The sequence below is a fragment of the Gymnoscopelus braueri genome (assembly GCF_963280865.1).
Source record: "Gymnoscopelus braueri genome assembly, chromosome: 9".
NCBI lineage: Eukaryota > Metazoa > Chordata > Actinopteri > Myctophiformes > Myctophidae > Gymnoscopelus > Gymnoscopelus braueri.
Window position 1 is genome coordinate 48805979 of NC_137610.1, and position 27944 is coordinate 48833922.

At 41.5% G+C, this 27944-nt stretch overlaps 1 protein-coding gene across 1 annotated transcript; it reads right to left on the bottom strand.

The window, feature by feature from the left end:
- Window positions 1–114: 114 nt before the first annotated feature.
- LOC308091592 (uncharacterized protein) lies at window positions 115–27916 on the bottom strand (the record flags this gene model as incomplete). The annotated part of the gene is made up of 19 exons (XM_080437254.1): window positions 115–359; window positions 1415–1568; window positions 3395–3632; window positions 4664–4969; window positions 6438–6609; window positions 9834–10079; window positions 11167–11325; window positions 13110–13241; window positions 14012–14049; window positions 14236–14412; window positions 17810–17984; window positions 19384–19537; window positions 21732–22257; window positions 23187–23354; window positions 23982–24231; window positions 25445–25609; window positions 26459–26593; window positions 27633–27685; window positions 27813–27916. 19 exons carry the CDS (start codon window positions 27914–27916, stop codon window positions 175–177), a joined length of 3537 nt encoding a protein of 1178 aa, XP_080293380.1. The 3' UTR covers window positions 115–174.
- Window positions 27917–27944: the final 28 nt, after the last annotated feature.

The window sequence follows — 27944 nt, forward strand, 5'->3', positions numbered from 1 at the left end:
ATCTGCTTCTTTTCGATGCGTTTGTGTGTGACGCTGTAGTATGATCAAGTAGGGCGTTAATTTACGAGAAAACGCTAAAAGTTAGAACATGGGATATAAGAGGTTTCTGTCCGACAGCAACGATATTGTTACCTTTGTTTCCCTCAAGCGATGACGAGACACTTTAGCCGTTCACTACTCCTCCTCCTCCTCCGTGCACATAAACTTGGCGTACAGATCCTGTTCCTTGAACAGTACATAGTCTCTGAGTCTGGGAGGTAATTGCATGGAGTTGTTGATGCACGGGTCTGACAGTCGGCTGGGGGACAGATGTTTCCTTATCACCACTCTGCACAGATGTGCCAGAGACCGGGGGTTGTCTATAGGTAAGAAGAGAAGATGGGGGGTTGGTGGGTCGCTGTGAATTAGTCAGAACCAGTGTTGATTTCGACGACGACAAACTATGGTGAAAAATGTTCGTCGACTAACTTTTTTCACTGACGAAAACTAAGTAAAAAATAGGCTACGATGACTAAAACTAAGACAAAATATATTGACAATTTCGTAAACAAATAAAAACTAGACTAAAATGTTAGGGAGGGATCTAGTGGAGAAGAGATCCAGTAGAACTAAAAGACAAGTCATTTTATGTTTGGTTGCGCTCAGGTGTTGCGCTCTGAAAATAGCAGATCTACAAGCTCACAACGCGTCGCGCTAGATCGGCTATTTTCAGCATGCAACCAAAAGTGTAAAATCAGCCATTACGACGGCATCAAGGCACCGCCAAAATACATTTTTGTCGACTAAATCAACTGTAGATTTAGTCGACTATTAATCTTATGATATTTAGTCGACTACAACTAGACTAAAACTAAAACATTTCAGATGACTGTTTTATGACTAAAACTACATTTTATTCAAAAGACTATGATTAAAACTGAATCAAAATTTGCTGTCAAAATCAACACTGGTCAGAACTGCTCCTTAGGACAAAACCCTGAGGAAGACTATCTTGTCGAAACGTTGGTTTCCTGAATTTCTTTGTTCGATTTTTGCATCGTGGCTAAGAGTTGTGCAGCCTCCTCCTTCTCAACGTTACAATCTGCCGTGGTCAGCACCTCATCAACGCTGCTGTGCGCTCCCTCCCCTGTGTTTGCCTGTCCTGCACCTTTCAAATAAATTCTGGATTGCCGCCTTAAAGGGATAGTTCACCCCCAAAATTACCTTTTCTCTATCGATTAGCCACGACCATGGAGACTTGAATTCATGGATATTTTTTTTGTTTTTGTCGCATTCCTAAGCCAATAATATGATGACCGGCAGCGGTTCCGGTAGGAGACACAAAGAGTCTCCTTTTGTGTCTCCATACCGGAACCGCTGCCTGCCGGTCCACTTTTCAGTGAATAACGTATGTTGTTTGCAGCAGCATACGTACCTGTTATCTGGCAGATGTCGGGCCACTCTTTGTGTCTCTTGAGGATCTTTGTCAGTTTGCCACAGAGGGTCACGTGACTGACATAGTCGAGAAGGATCGAGACCGCTCTGCCGGCCAAGTGACGCAGATAGGAAACACTGATGAAGTCACAGAACTGGGATGGATGACACACGCACACACACACACACACACACACACACACACACACACACACACACACACACACACACACACACACACGCACGGAAGAGAGATGATGATGATGACATCATTGATAGGTCATGGTTCTTCATTTTACATGCAGTGGTCCTCAAACATTTTCGTGTCAAGGACCTTCCCAAATTGATATGTATTTCGCCGGCACAGACTCTCCATCTGAATGGTTTCATCCAAACATTTTCACAATTCTTCAAATCGTTTTAAAAAAAAAATATATAATCTGCTGTAGTTTTCAATCTGAACTGGAAAACAAACAAAAATCAGGGGCAAATCTTTTTTACATTAACCACTTGAACCCTATAGCATCCCTATTCTGGGAAGAACTTTAACCTGACCTTGTAGCTATTTTCGGCAAAGAGATTTGGTGCAAAGGGGGAAAAAAAGAGCAGACCAAGTATTGAGGGTTTAAGTGGTTATATTTCTGAAAATGCACATTCACAAAAAAAACATGAAACACTGTGATGATAGTGCTGTCCAACAAGTCTATGAACCTATTTATTGAATTAATGGAAAACGTATAATATCTATGAATATTTAACATATCGCGTCTGTCGGGTGGAAACCTCATATTTTCATATTCAAAAACATCAAAAGTAGCAGATCTACAAGCTCAAAATGTGTCGCTTCGTGCTGCGATTCGCGCCGCGTTTTGAGCTTGCGGATCTGCCACTTTTGATACTTTTGTGAGACACTGTAGTATGATCAAGTAGGGCGTTAATTTACGAAAAAAAAACATAGAATATGGCGATAAGAGGTTTCTGCCCGATAGCAACGATATGTAGTGGGGGGGTCCATGCATCGTCTATCTCTCAGCTATAGGGGTCCTTGGCCTGAAAAACGTTGAAGACCCCTGGCATACAGTACGCGATTTTTGCCTCTGCCAGCAGAGGGGGCAAAGGAAATATATGAACATGTATGTTTTTATATATTGTTGCTGTCCAGGGGAAACCAGCTAACTCCATTTTTCCGCTTTTGCATTTTTTTTCCATAAATCAGTGCTATTGAACACCCTTTACGTCTGTGTGTTGATTAAAAAAATCACACCCAGTGTGAAGTGGGCGGTGTCTTGCTAGCTAATCACAATACTGAATGGAGTCAACCAATCATGTACAAAAAATAAATACATTTATTGAAACACTCTTTATGAAAGTCATATTCCGATGTGTAATACCCTTTCCACCCACAATGTGTGATTCACTTTAAAAAAAACATAAATGTTTAAGTGCATAGTCCTATTTATAGGGCTATGCACATGTGTCATGTTTCCCTAGCCAATCACAGTCCTGAATAGACTGTGATTGGCCAATCACGGTGCAGGGTTAGGGGGGTACACTGGTGGCCAATCACAGCGCAGGATTTGGTGTGCAAATATCCAAACCTCACATATAGGGGCGATTTCACCGCGGTTTCACCGCGGTAAAATATTTTGAACCAATGAAAAGCATTAAAAAGTGCTTCTGACAAAAGCAGCTAACTCCATTGGATCCTCAAACTTTCTGCTAAACCAGCTAACTCCATTAAAGGGGGGTGGAGTTAGCTGGTTTAGCTGACTCCAGGCTCCACCCCCTTTTGACCTCCAACCTCATTGTGAGCTTGGAGGTCCATTCAGCTGTTCTTATCAATGATGAACAAAACCTTTTTTTTTTTTGGTCATTTCCTGAAAAGCAGAGATATGGCGGGGGGGGGGGGGGGGGGGGGGCAATTGCCACTGACCCCTGGTCTAGGCACGTTTTGTTATTACTTATTAACAAAATAACTCACAGGAACTTTCTCCTCCTGGTCATAAGAGTGGTCCATGTCACTGTATTCATCCCAGTCTCTCTCATGGAGGCAGCAGAAACACTTCCGGGCCTCGTAGCCGCTGTTGAGCAGCATACGCATCATCACCTCGTCCTGCACGCCGTACTGGAGCGCCGTGGGGAACACGGTGTCGTTGACCACCGCGAAGTAACAGTTAACGTCCGCTTTGTTGGCCAAGAGCAGCTTCAAGATCTCGTACCTATATGCGTAACACAAAAGTATCAAAACTAGCAGATCCACAAGCTCGAGCTTGTAGATCTACTACTTTTGCTATTTTAGAATTTGAATCCTGTAAAGTAATTGACATGAGGTTTCCACCCGACAGAGACGATATGTTACTTCAAAACTAATTGACCCTTTTGTCAAGTCCCCGCCTGTTGTTTCTTGACTTAAAGGAGAATACCGGACAAATTAAGTGTTGCCTTTGATGTCTCGTTACTTAGACACGAGTTGCCAGGTTCTGGAAAGAAACAAGCATCCAGTGTTAAATCGTTCGCCATTAACGGTGGCCTCGCAGGACATTTCAACGCACGTTTGACTATCATGAGACTCCACAAAGACGAGCAGAAGAGAGAAAAACAACTTTGCCTCGGTTACAATAGACGAATCTCCCTGACCCACGCGCTCCCATTCTGACAACGGAGGGGGTTTAAAAAATGACGACACGGGAATCTATGGAAAAAAAGAACGCCACTTTTCACGTCGGTCGGTAAGTAACGAGACATCAAAGGCAACACTTAATTTGTCCGGTATTCTCCTTTAAGTAAAAGTATCAATACCTCAATGTAGAAATACAAGTAAAAGTCTGTTATTCAAAATTGGAAAATAAAACTACAAAAGTATTGGCATCCAAATATACTTAAAAGTATCAAAAGTAGTACTCATTATGCAGAATGTCCTATTAAACAAGTTTTCAAATGTAAACAATGTATTAAAATATTTTTGAAAATGGCAGATCTACAAGCTCACAACGCGTCACAATTTTAAATAGGGCTGAAGTGGTTAATTTTGTAATAATAATACAAATCTACAAAATAACTAGTATAACTGTAGTTTTCAAATAATTGTAGTGGAGTTAAAGTACAACATTTGCCTCTGAGATGTAGTGGAGTAGAAGTAAAAGTATTGAAAATTGGAAATACCCCAGTAAAGTTTAAAAAAAACTCACAATTGTACAAATGTACTTACAAAAGGTGTAATTAGTTACTTTTACACCGCTGATACTCGTACCTCCCCGAGCGGACGGCCACCAGGAGACAGCTGACGGGGTCCAGGTCCGGTTTGGCCCCCGAGCTCAGCAGCATCCTGGTGCAGCTCACGTCTCCGTTGGAGACGGCGAAGTACAGCGGGCTCCTCCTCATGTCTCCGTAGTTCTCGGAGACGTGAGCGTCCAGGAGAGCGTCGACGTCGAAGCCCCGCTGCGCCAGGAGCTCCAGGCACTGCAGGTGGCCCCCGTCGGCCGCCGAGTGGACGGGGGTCTGACCCGACAGCCTGATGGCTCTCCTGGTGGTGATGGGGATGAAGATTCTCAACGCCCTGATGGAGGGGAAAACACAGAGGATTCTCTTAACCCATTGAGACCTGAAGCCGATTCTACATGTCTCCTAAATCCCAACAGTATTCTGAAAAACGTATGTTTCTATATCAGTGGTGCTCAATCTTTTTCATGTCAAGGACCCCCAAAATTACATGTATTTGGCCGCAGACCCCCATCAAAATATTTTGTTCCAGGGACCCCCCAGAAGCAAAGATTTGAGTTAAAAATGTTCGCTTTAAAAAAATATATATTCAAAGATTTGCACACATTTTCACGATTTTTCAAAAATAGCAGATCTACAAGCTCGTAGCGCGGCACTCGGTGCCGCGCTATGAGCTTGTATATCTGCTATTTTTGAATAGCCCAAAGTGTAAAATAATGCTTTTTAGCTCAAAACAAAAAATGACACAGTTCCAGGTCTTAATGGGTTAAAAAACGATTAACTTAAAGGAGTAGTTCACCCCAAAAAATACTTATTTTCTATCAATTATACACCCCATGAAACTATGAATTCATGGGAAGTTTTAGTTTTTGTCGCATTCCTGAGCCAATAGTTTGATGACCGGCAGAAAGATGCTAATGTCTCCGGTAGGAGACTCAAAGTTGACACTTTGTGTCTCCTACCGGAGCCGCCGCCGGTCATCAAATTATTGGCTTAGGACAAAAACTAAAAAAATCTCGATGAATTCAAGTCTCCATGGGGTGACGAATCGATAGAGAAAAAGTCATTTTGGGGGTGAACTATCCCTTTAATCACTGCCAGATTTATTTCTGCAATTTTCGTATTTTTTTTTAACTTTCAACAGGTCACAAAAAATGATATTCATTATGATCGCAAGTTCAATCGTTTGTAAACACACAGGCTATCCGTGCACGTCGCCCAGACAACAAACATTCCAATCGGCTCGGAGTCCTTCTCATGCAGCCGTGTAAACACGCCATTTCTCGTCAAAATTGGACAGTTTGCTTACTTTTTCAGCTCGCCACAGAAAATGTACATCCTTATGATCGCGTGTCCAACTGTTTGTAGACACACAGGGTAGGTGGGTGAGTGGCCCAGAGAACACATTTTCAATCCGCGACATTCCCTTCTCTAGTACTAGCAGTTTGTAAACAGCGCGTCTGACGGAGCAAGGCGGAAAAAAAGACAACTCGAGAAAAAGCCGTTTCAATGACAGAGTTAAACAGGGAGCAGACGGAAACGGAAATCTTGGATTGACGTTATTTCCGTATCCGGGTGTGTTACAGTGAAAATGGTCACTGCGAGAGATAAAGAACAGTGTGATCCTTTTATCAAATTAAAAAAGAAATACGTTAATTACGTCCTTGGCAGAATTGGTAATTGGAAAAAATTACGTTAATTACGTCCGTGGCAGTGAATGAGAATGTTTTTTTTTTAGGAGGTTAGTGTTTTCCTTGAGGTAGGACGGAGCGTTGCCATGGATGCACTGATGAATGCACACTTACAGGTAGTGTCCCTCATAGGCAGCCCGGTGGATGGGGAGCTGTGAGGCCAGACTGGGGATGTTGGGGTTGGCTCCGTGCTGCAGCAGGATGTCGATGCAGTCTGGATTCCCTGAGCCTGCTGCGTCGTACAGCACGCTGTCACCGTTGGGCGCCTGGGCGTTCACATCAGCACCTTCATGTGATGATGATGATGACACAACAATGTGTAAAGATGTTCGCTTTAAAACATATATATACTAAAAGATTTGCAAAAGAAATTCACGATAAATTTGTACTTTTCACCGTCAGTTGATGCTTCATATCCATAATGAGTTAAGTCGCCGGGCTCATTTGTTTATTTTTGGAGCACATAAATGCCACGATACTATTGAGACCCTATGGTATTTTCAACAGAGAAAATGACTCTGTGCATAGCGGCCTCTAGCGGCAGTGATGTCAGACTTGGGTTCTCTATGTCCATAGTACCGTAATGCAGAATGCTTTCTGAACTTGTTCTAAAAAAAACTTCAGATCAAAGCAGGACAGGGATGGAGGTCGTGAAGGCCATGGTCATCGTGACCCCTCAGCAGTGGTGGAAAAAGTACTCCATTGTTTTATTTAAGTAAAAGTATCAATACCATCATGTAGAAATACTCTGATACAAGTACAAGTCTGGTATTCAAAATGTACTTGAGTAAAGGTACAAAAGCATTGGCATCAAAAGAAACTTAAAGCACCACAAGTTAAAGTAGGCCTACTCATTATGCAGAATGTCCCGTTTTGCAAGTTTTTCAAATGTATGAAAATCCATTGAAAATAGCAGCGAGCATAGATCGGATATTTTCAAATAGCCAAAGTATATAGGGCTGAAGTGGTTAATGTATTTGTTTTGTAATAATAATCAAAATCTGCAAAGTAACAAGTAACTCAAGTTTTCAAATAATTGTAGTGGACTAAAAGTACAATATTTCTCTCTGAGATGTAGTGGAATGGAACTAAAAGTATTGAAAATTGGAAATACTCCAGCAAAGTAAAAATACCTCATGTACTTAATTACATGTACTTGGTTACTTTCCACCACTTTCCCTCAGTATGGCCTCAAGCTCATACAAAAAAAAAAGCCCTGCTGTCACAGTGAGCTTGATGCCCCTCCCACACCGCCGGAGCTGATTTAGTCGTTTTCTCCTCAGCCTCTTTCCTGTCAATATGGTTTTGACACCCGTGACTTTTGTGTTGAGATTCTGAATTCTTATTGGACAACATCGAATAAAATGCGGTGCACATAACCAGTAGCTGCGGGAAAACCAGGCTGTTTATGATGGCAACAACGTTGTTTTATATATCGTTGCTGTCGGGCAGAAACCTCTTATCTCCATATTCTAACTTTTTGTCTTTTTTCCCCGTAAATTAACGCCCTACTTGATCATACTGCAGCGTCACACAAAAGTAGCAGATCTACAAGCTCGAAACGTGGGCGCGAAGCGACGCGTTTTGAGCTTGTTACTGCTAAAGAGCTGCTACTTATGCTATATTTTAGAATTTGTCATATGAGGTTTCCACCAGATGGGGCTTGCTGCCCTGGTCTTTGGCCTTTGTGCCCTGTTGTCAAAATAATTGAAAACACCAACGACTGGCCTTGACCCCTAAAATAATGAAATTCCACAGGCCTGGGTCAAAAGTCATCTTTCACATCACCGTTATACTGTACACGCACAAGGGAGTGAAAAACTTGGGCCAACAAAACTTCAACACCATAACATAACATAATAAAACCATACTTTAACCAATCTGTATAGTAGAGCACGTTACAATATAACTAGTACATCTGTATGGTAGAGTAAGTTAATACAATATAACTTATACAATCTGTATAGTAGAGAATGTTACAATATAACTAGTACATCTGTATGGTAGAGTAAGTTAATACAATATAACTTATACAATCTGTATAGTAGAGAATGTTACAATATAACTAGTACATCTGTATGGTAGAGTATGTTAATACAATATAACTTATACAATCTGTATGGTAGAGTATGTTAATATAATCTAAGTACTTCTACAGTGGTTGGACAAGGTCTCTCTACTCTTCCATTGAGACATTTAGACCCTGGTGTCATGGTAGGACACCTGCTGGTTGACATTTGTCACTGAAGTTATTTGAAGCAGACGGTACTCTGGATTGTACACACCGCTATCTTTACTGTAATTAAATTTGGTTTGTTGCAATTACATCTCTCCATCAAGATACAGAGACAACAGACTTGTTCTTTTTTCGTAGTATTTCCCTCTACACCTAATATTTTTGCTGAATCTACATAAGCTCACAATGTGTCACTTGTGCTATTTACACCGAATGTTCGCCCCATAGGGATGCTAGGGTTTATTAAAGGAGAATTCCGGACAAATTAAGTGTTATCTTTCATGTCTCGTTACTCACCTAGCGACGTAAAAAGTGGCGTTCTTTTTTTCCATATATTCCCCTGTCGTCATTTTTTAAACACCCTCCGTTGTTATAATGGGAGCGCGTGGGTTATGTGAAGTTCGTCTATTATAACCGACGCAATGTTATTTTTTTCTCTACTACGATTCATTGTAGAGTCTCATGATAGTCAAACATGCGCTGAAAATTCCTGCGAGCCTGCCGTTAATGGCGAACGATTTAACACTGGTTGCTTGTTTCCAGAATCTGGCAACACGAGTTGCCAGGTTCTGGAAAGAAACAAGCATCCAGTGTTACACTTAATTTGTCCGGAATTCTCCTTTAAAGCTCGATTATGCAAGATTTCTTGTCTGTGTGTGTACAAACAACACACGGAAAGGTGTGTTGTTAAACACACTCCCTCCCCCCCTCCCCTCTTTGAGAGACATCAAACAGGTGTCTGTCTTTGATGCATTAATTGATTAGAGAGAGCACCAGTGTTGATTTTGACAGCAATTTGATTTAGTTTTAGTCAATAGTCTTTTGAATAGAATTCCATTTAGTTTTAGTCATATTCTAGTCATCTGAAATGTTTTAGATTTTGTCTAGTTTTAGTCGACTAAATATCATAAGATTATAGTCGACTAAATCTACAGTTGAAATCTAATCTACAGTTGATTTAGTCGACTGAAATGTATTTTGGCGGTGCCGTGATGGCGTCGTAATGGCTGATTTTACACTTGGTTGCATGCTGAAAATAGCCGATCTACAAGCTCATCAATCAACTCGGCTCACAATCCCTTCCGTCCCTCTGCCCTGATCAACATTAAGCAGTGGAAGGAAAACAAAATACAGCCAAAGAGCACAGAAAAATACAGCACAATAATATAGTGACTGATAGAGGGAAATGACGGCTAAAATATGTATATACATAAATAAAAATTAGGCTAAAAGTTACACAGTTGACCTTTTTAATTATAAAAAATAAATGGTACCATGTTTAATGAGGAGCTCCAGGGCGTCAAAGTGGGCGTACTCGGCGGCGATGGCCAGGGGAGTGACCCCGTCTTGGTCCGTCTCCGTGACCTTTGCCCCGTGGGTCAGGAGGAGCTCCATGACGTCCGCGCAGCCCACCGTGGCGGCTTCGTGCAAAGAGGTCCACTTCTTCAGACACACCTGCCCCACGTGGGCCCCTCTGGTCACCAGAGCGGAGGCCATTCTGTACGACCCGGCTCGCACCGCTGTACGCACACATAGACAGTGTTGGGGAAAAGTACCCCATTTTTTTTCTTTACTTAAGTAAAAGTATCAATACTGCAATGTAGAAATACTTTGTTACAAGTGAAAGTCTGGAATTCAAAATGTTTTACTTGAGTATAAAAGTACAAAAGTATTGGTGTCAACTATCAAGTACTCGTTATGCAGAATGTCCCATTGCACAAGTTCTCACATCTCAAAATCTTTTGAAAATAGCAGATCTACAAGCTCACAATGCGTCGCATCGCGACGCATTGTGAGCTTGTAGATCTGCTATTGGCTATTGGCTAAATGGCCCGAAATGTATATCGGGCTGAAGTGGTTAATGTATGTTTTATAATAATAATCAAAATCTACAAAGTAACTACAAAGTTTTCAAATCATTGTGCTGGAGTAAAAGTACAATATTTGTCTCTGAGATGTAGTGGAGTAGAAGTAAAATTGTTGAAAATTGGAAATACTCCAGTAAAGTAAAAGTAAATGTACTTAGTTACTTTACACCACTGGACATAAACATAAGACACACGCTTTGACCTAGTTGCTACCTAGATAGATGGATAGATAGACAGATAGATGGATAGTGTTCATTTAACTCTGAGAGTGTACAAATGGAACCACTATTTGGTTCCATCTGCACACTCTCAGAATCATAAGGGGTCCATTAGGGGTCCATAAGGGGTCCATTTGGTCCCTACTGTAGCTATCAGTCATTAAGCTGGGGACCCCCTAGAACCCCCTGGATGTCCCTAGATTTAATGAGCTAGGAATTTACCGTTTCATTCATTTGAATATTCAAGCTCTCTAAATTTTTTTTTAGTTCAGTTAATTGTTTTTTGTAGTTTAAGTCTACTGTATGTACGCCTGACATTGGCTATGCATGGTTTTTGAGTGGTTTATATATTCTTAGATAAAGGTTTGTAGCATACATTTGATAACTGGTTTCTCTTCATCACAAACCACTGTATTGAATCCAGTCTCCTTTATTTTCCTATTCAGACAACATGGATGGACGCATACTAGTACAGTATCTACTGTATCTAGCAGGCCAGCAGCAATAGCAATAAGGTTTACCTAGAAGAAGAGGGGACTCGTTCTTGCTGTTGGTGGTGTGTGGAGAAGCATGGTGGTCCAGCAGCATCTTCACGTTCTCCAACAAACCTTTCTTCACCGCCAGAGTCAACAAGGTCTCCCCCTCCTCTGTCCTCTCCTCCAGGGTCAGACTGAAGGATGCTGGGAGAGAGAGAGAGAGAGAGTTGAGAGTCTCTTAGTCTGCACTGTGCACAATATGTACCCTGTGCACAACAGTGTTGATTTTGTCGACTAAAACTATGACGAGAAATGTCTGTCGACTACCTTTTTTCACGTACGAAAACGAAAAACCAAATAAAAACTAAGCTATGATGACTAAAACTATGACTAAATATACTGACAATTTTGTCAACAAATAAAAACTAGACTAAAATGTTTGGGAGGGACTAGTGGAGAGCTCACAACGCGTTGCAGCGCGACGCGTTGTGAGCTTGTAGATCGGCTATTTTCGGCATGACGGTAGAACATTTCATATGACTAAAACTAAAAATAATTTTATTCGAAAGACTATGACTGAATCTAAAACTAAAATTTGCTGTCAAAATCTACACTGGTATAGCCTGGCTCCGGCCCCTGAATCGCTAGCCTCGAAACGAAATGAAAATTCGAGTGTCAGAGTGTCTGGCTAACACTGGTACACAATATTATGTGAAAAATATATTTGGGGATTTACTTTCTTGCCCAACTTGCAGCATCAACGTTTTAGACTTGTTTGACAGCAACTGTCAACAGTGTTGGATTCATGTTAATGTGTGTTTTCAGACATTTAACCACTTAAACGGTCAATACTTAGTAAACTTGACCTTTTGGCTCTGTACTTGGTCTGCTCTTTTCCGCCCTACACCAAACCTCTTTGCCAAGGTTTGGTGAAAATAGCAGAGCTCACGACCTGTCGCAAAACACAATGTGAGGTGATCTTGTAGATCTGCTGTTTTCACAAAATATTCGCCTATTCTCACCAAATGTTTACCTACTGTATAGGGCCAGAATAGGGGATGCTAGGAGTAGGTTTCATGTGATTAAATTAAAGTATTACTACTGTACTTCACAATGATATTACTTATGTACTAATATGTACTATGTAAAGTTCGATGAACATGTTTAAAAAAATTTAACTACCTCAAATTAGATGTGGCTTTACACCCCCCCAAGGTGGGAAACCCTGACATAAATGCTGCCAAACAGATACACTTAAAGTATCCTGAGTGGTCATTTAAAAAAAAAAATATCACATTGAGGATTTGACAGTGTACAGTGCATGGAGTCATATGCATGAGGCTCTTATGTTATTCCAGGAGGATGGCAGTACAGTACAGTAATCCTGTTCCCTGTGGGTTGCAGTGTTGATTTTGGCAGCACATTTTGATTTAGTTTTAGTCACATTTGAATCATCTGAAATGTTTTAGTTTTTGTCTAGTTTTAGTCGTCTAAATATCATAAGATTATACTCGACTAAATCTAACAGTTGATATAGTAGACTAAAATGGATTTTGGCGGTACCTTGATGGCGTCGTAATGGCTGATTTTACACTTGGTTGCATGCCGAAAATGGCCAATCTGCAAGCTCACAACGCGTCGCAGCGCAACGCGTTGTGAGCTTGTAGATCTGCTATTTTCAGAGCGCAACACCCGAGCGCAACCAAACATAAAATGACTTGTCTTTTAGTTCTACTGGATCTCTTCTCCACTAGATCCCTCCCTAACATTTTAGTCTAGTTTTTATTTGTTGACGAAATTGTCAATATATTTAGTCTTAGTTTAAGTCATCAATCATAGCTTAGTTTTTATTTCGGTTTTATTTAGTTTTCGTCAGTGAATAAAGGTAGTCGACGAACATTTTTCGTCATAGTTTTTAGTCGATGAAACCAACACTGGTGGGGTTGGTTGGTGTTCACGGTTTATGATGTCAGCAGGACAGATCTTACCATACAGCACTATCTCTAGCACTTGCAGCAGGGGTTGGATGGCAGCCCTGTGCACAGGGTACCGGCCCCTGTCATCAGCCTGGCTGAAGGCTTCTGGGAAATCACACAGCGCCTGCAGGGCCAACATGTCACCTAGGATGGGGTGGCGGGTGATTAGAGATTAGGACACTACTGCACATCAGTTGTTTTGTTTAAGCTCTATGGGCCACAGTGGTGGAAAGTAACCAGGTACATTTACCCAAGTACTGTACTTGAGTACAATTTTGAGGTATTTTTCACTTTACTGGAGGACTTCCAATTTTCAATCATTTTACTTCTACTCCACTACATCTCAGAGGCAAATATTGTACTTCTACTCCACTATAATTATTTGACTTTAGCTTACAACGTGTCGCTTTGCGACGTGTTGTGAGCTTGTAGATCTGCTATTTTCAAAGGATTTGTATACATTGTATACACTTGAACTTGTGAAATGGGACCTTGTGCATAATGAGTATTATTACTTTTGGTACTTTAAGTACATTTTGATGCCAATACTTTTGTACTTTTACTCAAGTAAATTTTGAATACCGAACTTGTACAGACTAGTACAGTATATACTATACTATATTCTACAATAGGGTATTGATGCTTTTACTGATGTAAAAAAATTGAGTATTTCTCTACCATCATGTATATCTATGAATTGTGTATCTATGTTATGTTTTGTGATTCTTTTGTATCCTGATGGCTGCTTGGTACAAAATGAATTTCCGCAAGGACAATAAAGTATCTATCTATCACTGATTGGCCATGCGTCTGTTTTTTCCCCTCTCTTTTGTAAGAGCAGGTTTAGAGAATCCAGAATCACTATTATTTGTATTGTAAATGTACAGAAAGAAGTATATGATTACTGCATTTACCTTGTTCAATGGCCTCCACAACCTTCAAATGTTGCTGTCTGAATATGTCAAAGGAAGATTTGATTTGAATCTACATTTGAAAACAAATGGGACACAAAAAAAAGAAGGAAAACCACACAGCAATATGTAACGTATTCAATCTGAAGTATTAGTGTATGTCTGAGTGTTAACATGCACTGAGAGTGTCCTAACACTCTCTCAGAGTTCCACAGTAATGTTAATACCTTTCTGTTGATAGATGTTGTTTTTGGCATGACTCTTGAATGCTCATTTGGAGATCATAGTCAAGAAGCTCGTCTTCATCCGTATCCTCAGTGGGATCCATGACGTTGCCTTTGAAACCAGAGGAGGTGGTGCGTGGAAATGTCAAGTCACCCTCTCCAAGCCACATGAATGAAGCTCTTATTTTAAAGGGGTATTTCACTTAGTTTCAAACATGTTTAGGGTCATTTTAACGTCTACTCGGGCTTTTGTGTTTCACCCCAGACAGTTTTTAAGTTGCTTGTTTCTGTATTTACATATTGATATTCATTTTATCAGACACGCCCCCTTCCTATACAAACCCATTGTAACTTTAAACTCCATTTTAACCATGAAAGATTCATTGAAAACACCCGTCCTTGGTTCTGGTGACTGATATTGTCCTTCTAAGTTCATGTTTTTCCAATTACTTCTTTATTTTTTTTTTATTTTTTTGGGAAAATAAAATAAAATAAGAATTTATCAGACACACCAGTGTGTCTGATAAATTGAATATCAAATATCTAAATACTGAATCAAGCAACTTAATATCTGTCTGGGGGTGTTCACAAAAAGCCTGTGTAGACATTAGAATGACCCCAAACATGTTTAGAAAGTGAAATATCCCTTTAATTAAGACATCTGCGTACTTGGACAAGGGGCACAACAAGTCAAAGTTCAACAGATCTAACCGGCTCACCTGGTTAAGATAACAGTTCTGTGGAAAGAGCACGAGTCCTGCAGAACCCAGGCCAACTGCACCGTAGAGGTTGGTTGTTTGTTTGTATCTCTGCTCAATGGAATCCCCCCAACCCCCCCTCCCCCACCCCTCTGACATGCACCCACACACTTATAATGCTATTTATAGCTCTCACCTGCTGTGCTCGCTGAGCCAATGCCTTTACACTGTAAAACAGTGCTCATAATCTAACTCTGACACTGATAAATTAACACTCAGGGGTTTCACTGTGTTATTAATGGTGTGCTATGTGACATGTATGTATGTATGCATGCCCATGTTCCAGTGCTAATGGCAAATTAAAATAACATACCATATGGTATTTTATATGGATATCTATTCAGTCACTTGTGGTAATTAATGCTGCAACGCTTTCTATGAAGCCTGTGTGTAATGAATTATAAACATACTTATAATGCATTATAATCAGATTATAACACTGCAATTATTATAAGCACTCTTAAGCACTCGTAATGCTTTATAAAAATAATGATGCCACGTTGTGTTGTGATTAGTTATAATGAAGCATTATGAGTACTTTACTTACTTATCCCCACTACGCCGGCTGGCGCATAGGGCAGCAACAAAGTTTTTCCACTTCCATCTCTCTTTGGCCATCTTCTCTATTATGGTCCCCCAGCTCTGATGTTGTTGCTGGAGCCTCCTTCTTTATCGTCCCACGCCATGTCGTTTTAGGCCTCCCTTTCTTTCTTTTGCCTTCTGGGGTCCAGTGTAATGCGCAGTGGTGGAAAGTAACTAAGTAAATTTACTCAAGTACTGTACTTAAGTAAAATGTTGAGGTATTTTTACTTTACATCTCAGAGGCAAATATTGTACTTTTTACTCCACTATAATTATTTGAAAACTTTAGTTACTAGTTACTTTGTAGATTTTGATTATTATTACAAAACATACATTAACCACTTCAGCCCAATATACATTTCGGCCATTTGAAAATAGCCGATCTACAAGCGCACAATGCGTCGCATTGTGAGCTTGTAGATCGGCTATTTTCAAAAGATTCTTATACATTTGAAAACTTGTGATCTGGGACATTCTGCATAATGAATGCTTTTACTTTTGTACTTTTAAGTATATTTTGATACCAATACTTTTGTACTTTTACTCAAGTAAATTTTGAATTCCTACATATTTCTGCAATATTGATACTTTTACTTAAGTAACACATGTGAGTACCTTTTCCACCACTGGTAATGCGACTCTTGGGATCGCGCTGATGTCCATTCTGAGGACATGGCCAGTCCAGGTCCACCCACTGTGTCTATTGATTATGCAGTGCATGTCATCTTGCTGGGTGAGGCTGAGAAGTTTATTGTTTGAGATGGTCTTGGGCCAGAATATGTGCAGGATTTTTGCGCAGGCATGATGTGTGGAAAGTGGATAGTTTATGGATGTCGCTTTCTGTGGTTTTACAGGCATTCTGCACCGTAGTGTCGATAGTACGCAGCTTAGGTAGATTCAGAGTTTTGTTTTGGTGCTCTATTGATTTGACTTACAGATTATGGAGGTTGTGTGTGCTTTGTTGATCCGGTTTGGAATGTCCTTCAATGTCCTACTGTTCTTAAAACTATAATTACATGGCTTCATGACATGATAAAGATGCAACCGGCATCAAAACGTTGACCAGCGTCACAACGTCATTGATATTTAGCACCTTGTAAATAAAAAGGCAATTAATTTTCCCGAGATGCTCCAGCTTCATTCATTCTGTCTAGAGTAGACGTACACAGTGAGTGTCATAAGCGGATTATAATAATGCATTATAAGTATGTTTATAATGCATTATAAACATGGGCTTGTTTGGAAAGTGTTAAATAAATGTCACCTGAGCAGCTTCTTTCACTGGATCCAAGGAAAACATTTCATACATCTATCTGCAACAGAAAGCTGCAGTGGCTTCACAAAAGAACTCACATCAAACATTCTAGCAACTCTTCAAGTTTTATCTTCTTCCATTCACATGTATTCATGAAGACAGTGGAACATTCAGTATTCACAAGCTGGTGTAAAACAAATGCATACAAAAGAACAATGTTACATGCTATGAATAATCAATTCAAAGTTTAAAAGAATTACGCTAATCTATTATGCTAGAAAATATCTTACTTTAAGCAAAACAAATATCACTTGCCCTACCTTTTAGGCTGCAATCCAGAACTTATTTTGATTAATTTAAACATGATTTTAACCAATCTGTATGGTAAATTATGTTAAAAAATAACCAATACATCTGTAGTGGTTGGAGGTGGTCTCTCTACTCTTCCATTGAGACATTTAGACCCTGGTGTCAGGTAGGACACCTACTGGTTGACACGTAGTACTGCCTGAAGCTCATATACCATGCCATCTGGGTTGAGTGGTAGAAATGTGATCTCCCATGTGGGACACCAGGGTACGAGTCCCGGGACGGACATAAATGTTACAGATTGCAGCTTTAATGAGGTTAAAGTTGGACATTGTCCCACATCAGTGGTTCCTCAAAGTGAGGTCCGGGGACCCCCAGGGGTCCTTGAGGAGCCGGTTCCAGGGGGGTCCTCACCTAAATTACTTTTAATATAGCATCTAAATCAATTGTGTTTCACTTAAATCTTACTTCATTCAGCTGTTTGAAAATAGCCAATCGACAAGCTCACAATGACGCATCATGATGTGATGCATTGTGAGCTTGTAGATCTGCTATTTTCGAAACATTTGGAAAGATCTGGAAAAAAATGTAAAAAAGCTGGAATACGGTTGATTTTTTTTAACACAAATCTTGTCTTATTGATGTTTGAGGACCACAGACGTTGTCCTCCTACATGATCCACACGTCCGCAGTGCGGCCGTACAGGTCCAGCTCCCGGTACAACAGGTAGTGTTTTAGCCTGGGTGGGAACTGTCCAGAGTTCATGTACTCAGGGTTGTTCAGCCTCCTCAGGGTCATCCGTCTCCTGAGGTCCAGTCTGCACAGATGCTTCAGAGACCGAGGGCTCCCTGTAGAAACAAGTGTTGTTGTTTTTTTTGGTCACATTTTTTATTGGTTTTAGCTACAGACAAGAAGTCCAAAACAAAAAAAACACAAACAAACACAAAGAACTAAACCAAAAAATATGAAAAGAGTCTTACATCCTTAACACATTGATTGCCAAGATCGCATCGATGCGTTCTTTCAAATCCATCGCTTGCGTGCCAGCAATTCAAAAGAACGCATTGATGCGTTCTTTTGAATTTTCATTGTTTAATCTGTGATCGCACGGCTCTGTTTATTTCTCATCAGCACTTTCGTTTTCCACTTACGTCACACTCACCCGGAGCCGGATGTATAAAATTCATTTCCGGGTCACATTGTTTTTCTCCGGTCATTTTCGGCCAGAATAGGGAAAAACACGGTTTTTCACACGGTATAAAAAAAGAAACAGACAGCTCAACTTCTATTTTCTTTGGTCCGGGTGACTAACAGTCATCGTCTTCGTGTATCACATCGTTTTCAGGCCGATCAGCGGATCAGGGATTGTCGAAAACATAACATCCGGTGAATGCGAGGTGATCAATGTGTGGATTTGCTGCTCTCTACTGGTGGAACTGTCGTACGTGCTTAACAACAATCAGAGAATTTATTAGAATGAAAAATTACAAAACAAAAAAATTAAAAAACACGCAAATTGCTGGCACAGGGGTGAGTACATTATGAATAAACTCTGGCAGTCAATGTGTTAAGACTCCATAGTCCTCGTCGCTATTAGAGTTCTTACATTGCATTATCCACATTTGTCTTCAATTTACGTTTCTGTTATCTCAAGCGTTTTTTTCCTCCATTACGTTTATTTCCTCTATACTAAATCTTCCCATTGTACATTTGTACATTTTCAGTTGAAACAAGTTTTGACAACTTGTGATCGGTTTAAACTTTATGTGATATGCAGCCTAGTCAGGGCTCAATTTGCTGGGGGTTACAGGGAGGACAATCCATGTCTCTGCTTTTGATACTCCACCCTTTGATCAGTCATTTTTATGTCCAGTGAGGGATATAGTTTCTGTCAGGTAGAACTTCAGTTCATTATTATCTTTAATATACAAAATTGTGAGCTTGTGAATGAACTACTGTGCTTTCACTATTTTTGAACCAGCATCGCGGCTGGTTGTGAGATTGTAGATCACCTATTTTCGCTTTTTTTACGAGTGTATATAGGGCTTACTGTAAGTAGTTAAGAACATTATAATTGTAATGCTATGAATAAAAACACAAAGACTAATTATGCACTGCAGAGGTCTCATGGAAAATATAACGAACAAGCAAATCAAGATGTCAAAGTCACAGATCCATGCAAATTGGATAACTGCAATGGAATTAATTTAGGGGAAGAGTATATAGATTTTTTTTAAAGTAACTTACTCAGAATGCTACATATCTCTGGCCATTCGTTCTGCTTCTCCAGCAGGCGTGTGAACTTGGAGCAGATGTTTACGTGGCTGACGTAGTCCAGGAGGATCTTTGTGACTCCACCAGACAGATACATGAGACAACACAGGCTCATGAACTCACAGAACTGGAGAGACAGAAAAGATGGAAATATTGAAAGGAGACAGATGGGATAAAGTTACAGCTATAGGAATGTACACTTAAAAAACAAGCATGTCTACTTTTACTCAGGTATATTTTGAATTCCGGACTTTTACTTGTAACAGATCACTTCTACATTGCAGTATTGATACTTTTACTTTATGGTCCCATTAATTAAAAATTTCTACTGGTTGTACTGAGTTAAGACCCGCCCACCGCTGCCCTTCCAGCCAATAGCAGTTGTTTCCGGTTGCTTTTCGGGACCGGAGGTTCCAAGATGGCGGATTCGAATTCGACGAAAAAGCGGCTGCAAAACTGGGTCTGTAGAAACCAAAAGGTGACGTGACGGTTCCCGTTGTCCATATTTTTTTACAGTCTGTGCTTGAACCTATCCACAAGTTTCACAAGCATCACTTCCTGTCGATTTGATCAGGTATATCAGGGATCAGGGATCAAATACCAGAGATCAAATCGACAGGATGTGATGCCCACAACGCCCTATCCTTGTGGATAGTGTCCCTATTCTGGGGCAAAATGAGCAGATTGCTTTTAGATCAGCTATTTTTGGCATAGATATTTGGTGTAGAGGGGAAAAAAGGAGGGGGCCTAGTGCAGACCCCTGGGGTAAGTTTAAGTGGTTATTGTAACCATTCGCCAAATGGTTTGAAGGTTGAATTAACCAAAACTACAGGTGTTTATATATGGCCAAGTTATTGTCTCCGCCAGGCCGAAAGGCATGGCGAGAGAGTATGTTTTCGCCCCTGTCCGTCCGTCCGTCCGTCCGTGTGTCCTGTCTGTTCTGTGTGTTAGCAGCTAATCTCTGGCACCGTTGGCCCGGTCGCTCCGAAACTGTGCACACATACTCCCTGGATGCCAATTCAGAACCACTGCCCCAATTTTCACATGGGCCTGTTATAGCGCCACCAGGAGGCCGATTTGTGCAAAACCCTTTTTTTTTTACATTACTCCTACAGATTTTATCCAAACGTCATGCAAATCGGTACATAGTATCTCTATAGTCATGTGATCAACACAAATCTGTCCGATTTCCCATATTCCATCCTCATTGCCTATGGTTGGCTTCCAAAGTTTGCAGGATTGGTCCGTTTTGAACAAAAAGCCTCAAACTATGCACGCAGCTTGCGATTTCCGTGAATTTGCACACGCACATTCCCACTAGACCAAGGAAGAAATGCCACCCTTTTCACATTGGCCTGTTATAGCGCCACCAGCAGGTCTAATTTAGCAAAACACATTTTTGGAACAAAATGCCTCAAATCATGAATGCAGTGTCTGATTGCCGTGAAAGACCTAAGAATAAATGGCACCCTTTTCACATTGGCCTATTATAGCGCCACCAGGAGGCCACAATAACGTACCTGACCTGGCGGTCTAGTTTTTATTTATTTAGTTAGTTATTTGGTGAGTTTGTTAGTTATTAGAAGGTTAGAGTAGCCAATTATTTTACCTCCTTTTTCCTCCCAATTTAGTCGTTAGGCCAATTAATTCCTTCCACTACTTGCCACTGCTGTTGTATCCTACTGGTTCACCTGCCAGTGAGGAGCCCCCACCGGGAGGAGGTAGCACCTATACGTCCTACTCTTCCCGTTCTACATTCCCCGGTGCTGACGGGTGCCTCCCTAGCCTGACTAGTACGTGCAGTCAGTGACAAAGACCACCCTCCTCCCTGCCCGGTTTCCCTCCCTCCAACACGGCCAATTGTGTTCGTAAAGTAGATCAGGGGTCCCCACATGATTTTTTTTTTTGGGGGGGGGGGTCCCCAGATAACAGTGAAGTGACAATTTAAGGACCTTTTTAATACGAAAAGAAAAAAGACCATTACTGCATCTGCATCAAAAAACTATACTATAAAAACTGGTCAAACATTGGCCAAATGATGAAATAATATAAGAATGAGGCAACATTTTAGGAAATAGCCAATCTACAAGCTCACAGCGTTCCGAGCTTGTAGGTTGGCTATTTTCAGGCCGCCATTATGACGCCATCAAGGCACCGGCAAAATACATTTTAGTCGACTAAATCAACCCTAGATTTAGTCGACTATAATCTTAGGATATTTAGTCGACAAAAACAAAAACTTTTCAGATGACTAAAACTAAATGGAATTTTATTCAAAAGACTAGGACCAAAACTAAATCAAACACTGGTTGAGAGCTCACTGGAATTTTGCCGTCTACGGTATCGCTGGGATCCAGAGGGTCGTCGTGTTTACAGCGGAAGCATCTGGCCACGTCGTAGCCATTGTTGAGCAGCAGGCGCATCATCACCTCGTCCTTCAGGCAGTACTGGAGCGCCGTGGGGAACACGGTGTCGCTGACCACCGTGAAGTAGCAGTTCACGTCCGCCTTGTTGGCCAGCAGCAGCTTCGCGATGTCGTACCGCCCCGATCGCACCGCCACCAGGAGGCAGTAGAGAGGATCCAGGTCTGTTTTGGCCCCCGCCGCCAGCAGGGCTTTGGTGCAGGCCAAGTCCCCGTTGGACACGGCGTAGTACAGCGCGCTCCGCCTCATGTCCCGGTAGTTCTCGGAGTTGCGCGCGTTCATGCGGTAGTTGACGTCGAAGCCGTGCGCTATGAGCAGCTCCAGACAGTGGTTCTGACCGCCTTCCGCGGCGCTGTGCACCGGGCTCTGACCCGCCTCTTTGACGGCCTTCTTGGCTGTGAGAGGTATCAACATCTTCAAAGAGCTGAGGGCAGGAAATGGAAAAACAAGGTTAATGTTTAGGTTTATGTGGTTATGATAATAATCATAATCATGGATTCATAAATCTCTTCTGCTGTATCAAAAAAACAAAAGAAAGTCTTAACGCCTGATTTATATTCTACTTAATCCAACCAAAATAGCAGATTTACAATCTCACGACAACACTTCATGCACAACCAAGTATAAAGTCTGTGGCTTTAGGAACAGTTTCCACAGCCAGGTGTCAGGCAGCTGAACAGGCGCTGAGCCCACAGGCCGTCACGCTGACACTATGTAACCAGTGGTGGCAAAAGTACTCAAATGTTTTACTTAAATGAATATTTCACTTTCCAAAAAAGTTTGGGTAATTTTATCGTCTACTCAGGCTTATGTGAGCCCCCCAGACAGTTTTTAAGTTGCTTGATTCAGTATTTAGATATTTGACATTCATTTAATCAGACATAATAACTTCAAACTCCATTTTTAACTCCATGTTAGATTCATCAAAAACACCCGTCCTTGCTTTTGGTGACTCACTCTGCCCTCCTAAACGTGAGGGGCCGTGTTTTTTCGATTACTTTTTTCATTTATTGTATTAAATTTGTTAAGTGTATTATTTTCCCCCAAAAATATTAAAAATAAATGGAAACGGTCTCCTCACGTATTAGAAGGACAATATCAGTCACCAGAACCAAGGACGGGTGTTTCCGATGAATCTAACATGATTAAAATGGAGTTTGAAGTTACAGTGGGTTTGTATAGGAAGGGGGCGTGTCTGATAAAATTAATATCAAATATCTAAATACTGAATCGAGCAACTTAAAAACTGTCCGGGGTGCTCACAAAAGCTTTAGTAGACGATAAAATGACCCCGGTTTGGGAACCCTTGACCTACACAGTAGTCCCTAATATGTTTATCACTCACTCACTCACTCATAGTGGCCTGCGTACGCAGCCTTGTGGATAGGCAGATGTCCGGTGATGCTGGCTAGGTTTGGGTTGGCTCCGTTCTCCAGGAGAAGACGGATGCAGGCCAGATTCCCCGAGCCGGCTGCGTCCGTGAGAACGCTCTCCCCGTTGAAGGCCTGGGAGTTCACTCTGCTGCCTGTGGACATGGACAGAATATCAAGTCACATCATCAGGACATCTAAAGGGACCAACAGAAGCGAAGTTTGTGTTAAAAACTTTATAAATGATTTCACATTTTTCACTTTTTCAAGATTTTCCATTTTTTCCCCCAAATAGCAGATCTACAAGCTTGTTGCGTCACGGCACATTGTGAGCTTGAAGATCGGCCTTTTTTTTTATAGCAAAAGTAAAAACCGGGCTAAAGTGGTTCAATTGATTGTGATGCTACATTAACTGATTTTGTTAGGGAGCCCCTGGAACCCCCTCAAGGACCCCTGGGGGTCCCCGGGCCCCACCTTGAGAACCACTGCTTTAGGAGGGACAATGAATGGGTTGAGGGAGAGGCTTAGTGTCTCATGTTTCTATCATGTGTTGTGAAGCAAATGCTTTGAGAATCATCTTTAATGACCAATTTCGACCAGGCGCCTTTATACATTTTAGAAAGGTAAAAATCTCTAAAAAAACGTTTAGATTTTCAAAACATTTAACAGCATAAGGAGGTAGAACCTGGGTGGAAGCCCTGCTGGTTGGTCAAACAGAAAGGCTGACAATTGGTTAATTGCTTCAGGGCTCAAGAAGACAAACCAGGGTACTTCCTACTTACCATAATTAAGTAGAATCTCGGTCATGTGATAATGTCCGTGCTCTGCGGCCACGGCCAGAGGCGTGACCCCCATGATGTCCTTCTGGTTGACCTGAGCCCCGTGCCGTAGCAGCAGCATCATGACGTCCACGTTGCCGGACTTGGCCGCTTCGTGGATGGCCGTCCAGTTCTTCCTGCACACGTGGTCCACCCAGGCTCCATGGGCGATCAGCGTGTAGGTCATCTCATAAGACCCTGACCTCACCGCTTCAGTATGACATGATGACAACACACACATCTCAGTCAAAAATATAGCTTAAATAATTATTATATGCATGTGCATTTAAATGTTGATTTAGGAGTGTCTAATACGAGAGAGACATGTACTGTACTTTACACCAATGGTTTTCAAACGTTTTCGCGCCAAGGACCCCCAAATTGATATGTATTTGGCCGCGGACCCCCACCTGAAAATATGTTGTGCCAGGGACCCCCAGAAGCAAAGATTTGAGTTAAAAATGTCCCCTTTTAAAAAAAGGATTGAAAGATTTGCACATTTGAGCTTGTAGATCTGCTTTTTTGAATAGCCAAACTATAAAATATGGATAAAGGATTCAAATGATTGTGACGCTTTAATAACACATTTTGCTGGGGACCCCCTGGTATCCCCCCAAGGACCCCTGGGGGTCCCCGGACCCCACTTTGAGAACACTGGATTCATTTTCCTACAACCCTAGCACTGACCTTAAAGCTGCACTATTTAACTCTCCTCTTCTACCCCGGATTTGAACCTGGTTTCCTGCACAAGTGCTGACATTTTTTTACCATTGAGCTAATAGAGCCTGCCTGCTTGCTCAGGGGATAAATTTAATCTTGACCATCAGGTCAAATTTGTTGTCAGATCCTGTGTCTAGGTGAGACATGACCTTTGACACAACGATCTAAATGTCTCAATAGAAGAGCAGGGAGGCAAAATACAACCACCCCAACTGTATGAACATCATTACTTTTTGTTCATTTAAAAAAAGTTACATAGTGAGGCTTTAATCTCTACGCCTAATCTTAAACCAAACCCCTAAATGCAGGGTCCCAACCAGAATCTAAAATAAAATAAATAACCAAAAATTATCGTTTTCCTCATGGAGTCAATTTCTTTCTGGTTTTGCTATCCTTGTGGGTATTTTGCTCCCCCGTGGACACTCTCTCTCTCTCTCTCTCACGCACGCACGCACGCACGCACGCACACACACACACACACACACACACACACACACACACACACACACACACACACACACACACGTAACAACACGTTATGCTATTTTCAGCATGCGAACACTGGCGTGCAACTAAGTGTAAATCATCCCATAACTCCAACTCCAACCCCTAAACCTAACCTCTAAAGGCCTAATCTTAACCCTAACCCTATCTTGAATCTCTCTTATCTCTCGCACGCACCGGCACGGACACACGCTCTTACACAGCAGCAGTGGGGACTCATTCTTGCTGTTGGTGTTGTGTGGAGAAGCCCCATGCACCAGCAGACTCTTCACATTCTCCACCAAGCCGGCTTTAGCTGCCAGAGTTAGCGCCGTCTCTCCTCCCATTGTTGTCCTCTCCTCCAGACTAAGCCCACATGAAGCCACTGAAAGAAGGGGGGAAAAAAAGCCAAGGTCACCGGGGACATTCCTGGTGTTCATGATGATGTCAGGTCAACAGTTGTGTGAACCGGCCCGATAAGCCAGCGCTGCCTCGACCATTGGCTGGCATCTGAATTTTGGGGTTTGAGGGTCTCGCAGACAAGCAGAGGAATGTACTTACTTTTGCCACAGAGTATAGTTGCCTTTATAGCACCAAATGACATCATTTGTAAAATAGCATCACTTGAAAATGTATCTGTAAACTTTGAATCTTAACACTTAACTTAACACTTAACTGTAATTCTTTGCCTTGATAAATAATGTTTCTTTCTAGCGTCAGATTTGAATAAATGCATCAACGAAACGGTTAACTTTTTTCTGGGTCTACACTGGACAATTACATAACAAGGTATAGATGGATATTGTGATATTTAGAGCTCAATTGAGTACATAAAACAAAATAAGTTAAATTTGATCTGGGACGACACTGGACAAATGACATACAGTAACAAGACATGGTCATGGATATTGTACGATTCAGAGCTCAAACTGAGTACATCCAATTGAAAGTTCAACAAAGACCTTTGGGACAGTTAAATCGTTTAAAAAATAATAGTCTGCACACGATGGTGCTGAAAAAGCGCCGCTGTATTTTTATTATATACATGTACATACATACATGTGCAGTATGTCCTGATGAAGTTCTGAATCGAACAAAAAAACACAATCAAAATACAGAGGAGCTTTTCAGCATCACCAGTGTGCAGATTATTTTGTATGATACATTAGTTGTCTTGCACCTGGCCCCATGGATGTGCGTGCACTACCTTCTTCATCACAGTTAAATCCTTTACCATGCAGCACAGTCTCCAAAACCGCTAGGATGGGTTGCGCTGCAGCTCTGTGCAGAGGAAGCCATCCTCTGCTGTCCGACTCGCTGAAGGCACACGGGTGTTGGTGCAGCATGTCCCTGAGCACCGCCACTTTACCTGGACACGAGAAGGAACCGACTTACAATTTAGGCATTTAGTAGGCGCTCTTAATCGAGAGCGACTTACAGTAAGCAAGGTAAACGCGAGGTAATGCATCAAATGCATAGAAATAGTAATCTAGGATAAACCAAGAACCTATCATCAGTCTAAACAGCATAATATAAAAAATAATCTGTACATTGAAACTATACAAACTATATAGGATGCCAGGTCAACAAATGAATCTGGCATCTGTCTACATAACATGCTATCTAAATTATATTTTAGCCTTTGCATAAGCCTGCATGGTCGTCAAGGCTAGCTGGGCAATGTGCTACGGTCTGAGGTGGAGTCTGAAGAGGTGAGTCTGAAGAGGTGAGTCTGAAGAGGTGAGTCTGAAGAGGTGAGTCTTCAGACTACGGCGGAAGAACCAAACCAAGATGTCTACAACCGTTGAACAGGACAGACAATTTAAGAGCAAAATGTGCTTGACCTCCTGGCTGATGAGTAGACTGACCTATAACGCATAAACTGACCCTAAACCCACATCCTCACCTCTGCCTCTCCTCTCCCCATAAAGTATACTATAACGTACTGTACTTTGTCTCTCACTCTCTCCATTCTCCCATCAATCTGTTTACTAGGTCTGTCTGTCTATCTCTCCCTGCCAGCCATGGTTGGCAGTGATGATGCCAGGCGGTTCTCATAAACAGCTGCCTGGCGTGTGACAGGCGGATGGCAGTGGGGAGCATGCAAACACAAAAACATATCGTTGCTGTCGGGCAGAAACCTTTTATGTCCATATTTTAACTTGTTGTGTTTTTTTTGCCCCGTAAATTAACGCCCTACTTGCTACAGCGTCACCCAAAATCATCAAAAGGAGCAGATCCGCAAGCTCGAAACGTGGCGCGAAGTGACGTGTTTAGAGCTTGGAGATCTGCTACTTTTGCTATTTTTGAATTTGAATCCTGAAAAGTAACAGGTTTGGACATATGAGGTTTCCGCCCGACAGACACGAGATGTTTATCAGAGCATTTGAGCATTGTGTTGCACATACCTTGCTCGATCGCAGCGATCACTCTCAAATTGTCATCAGTCTCCATTTCTAAACTAATACACGGGAAGGGAAACATGTAAATTAACATTTCTGGTGGATAGGTGTTTAAGCACTAGTAACGTCATCAGCATGTATACTTCTATTTTCTTTTTCATATAATATTAATATTGTCATCCATACCTGGCGTTAGACTTCAAAAAAGCATCTTGGCAAGACTCTTGGATACTTAGTTGAAAGATGTAGTCGCTGAGCTCATAGTCACTCAAGTTCTCATACGAATTCATAACTCCCTCGATGAAGTCAAATTATTCC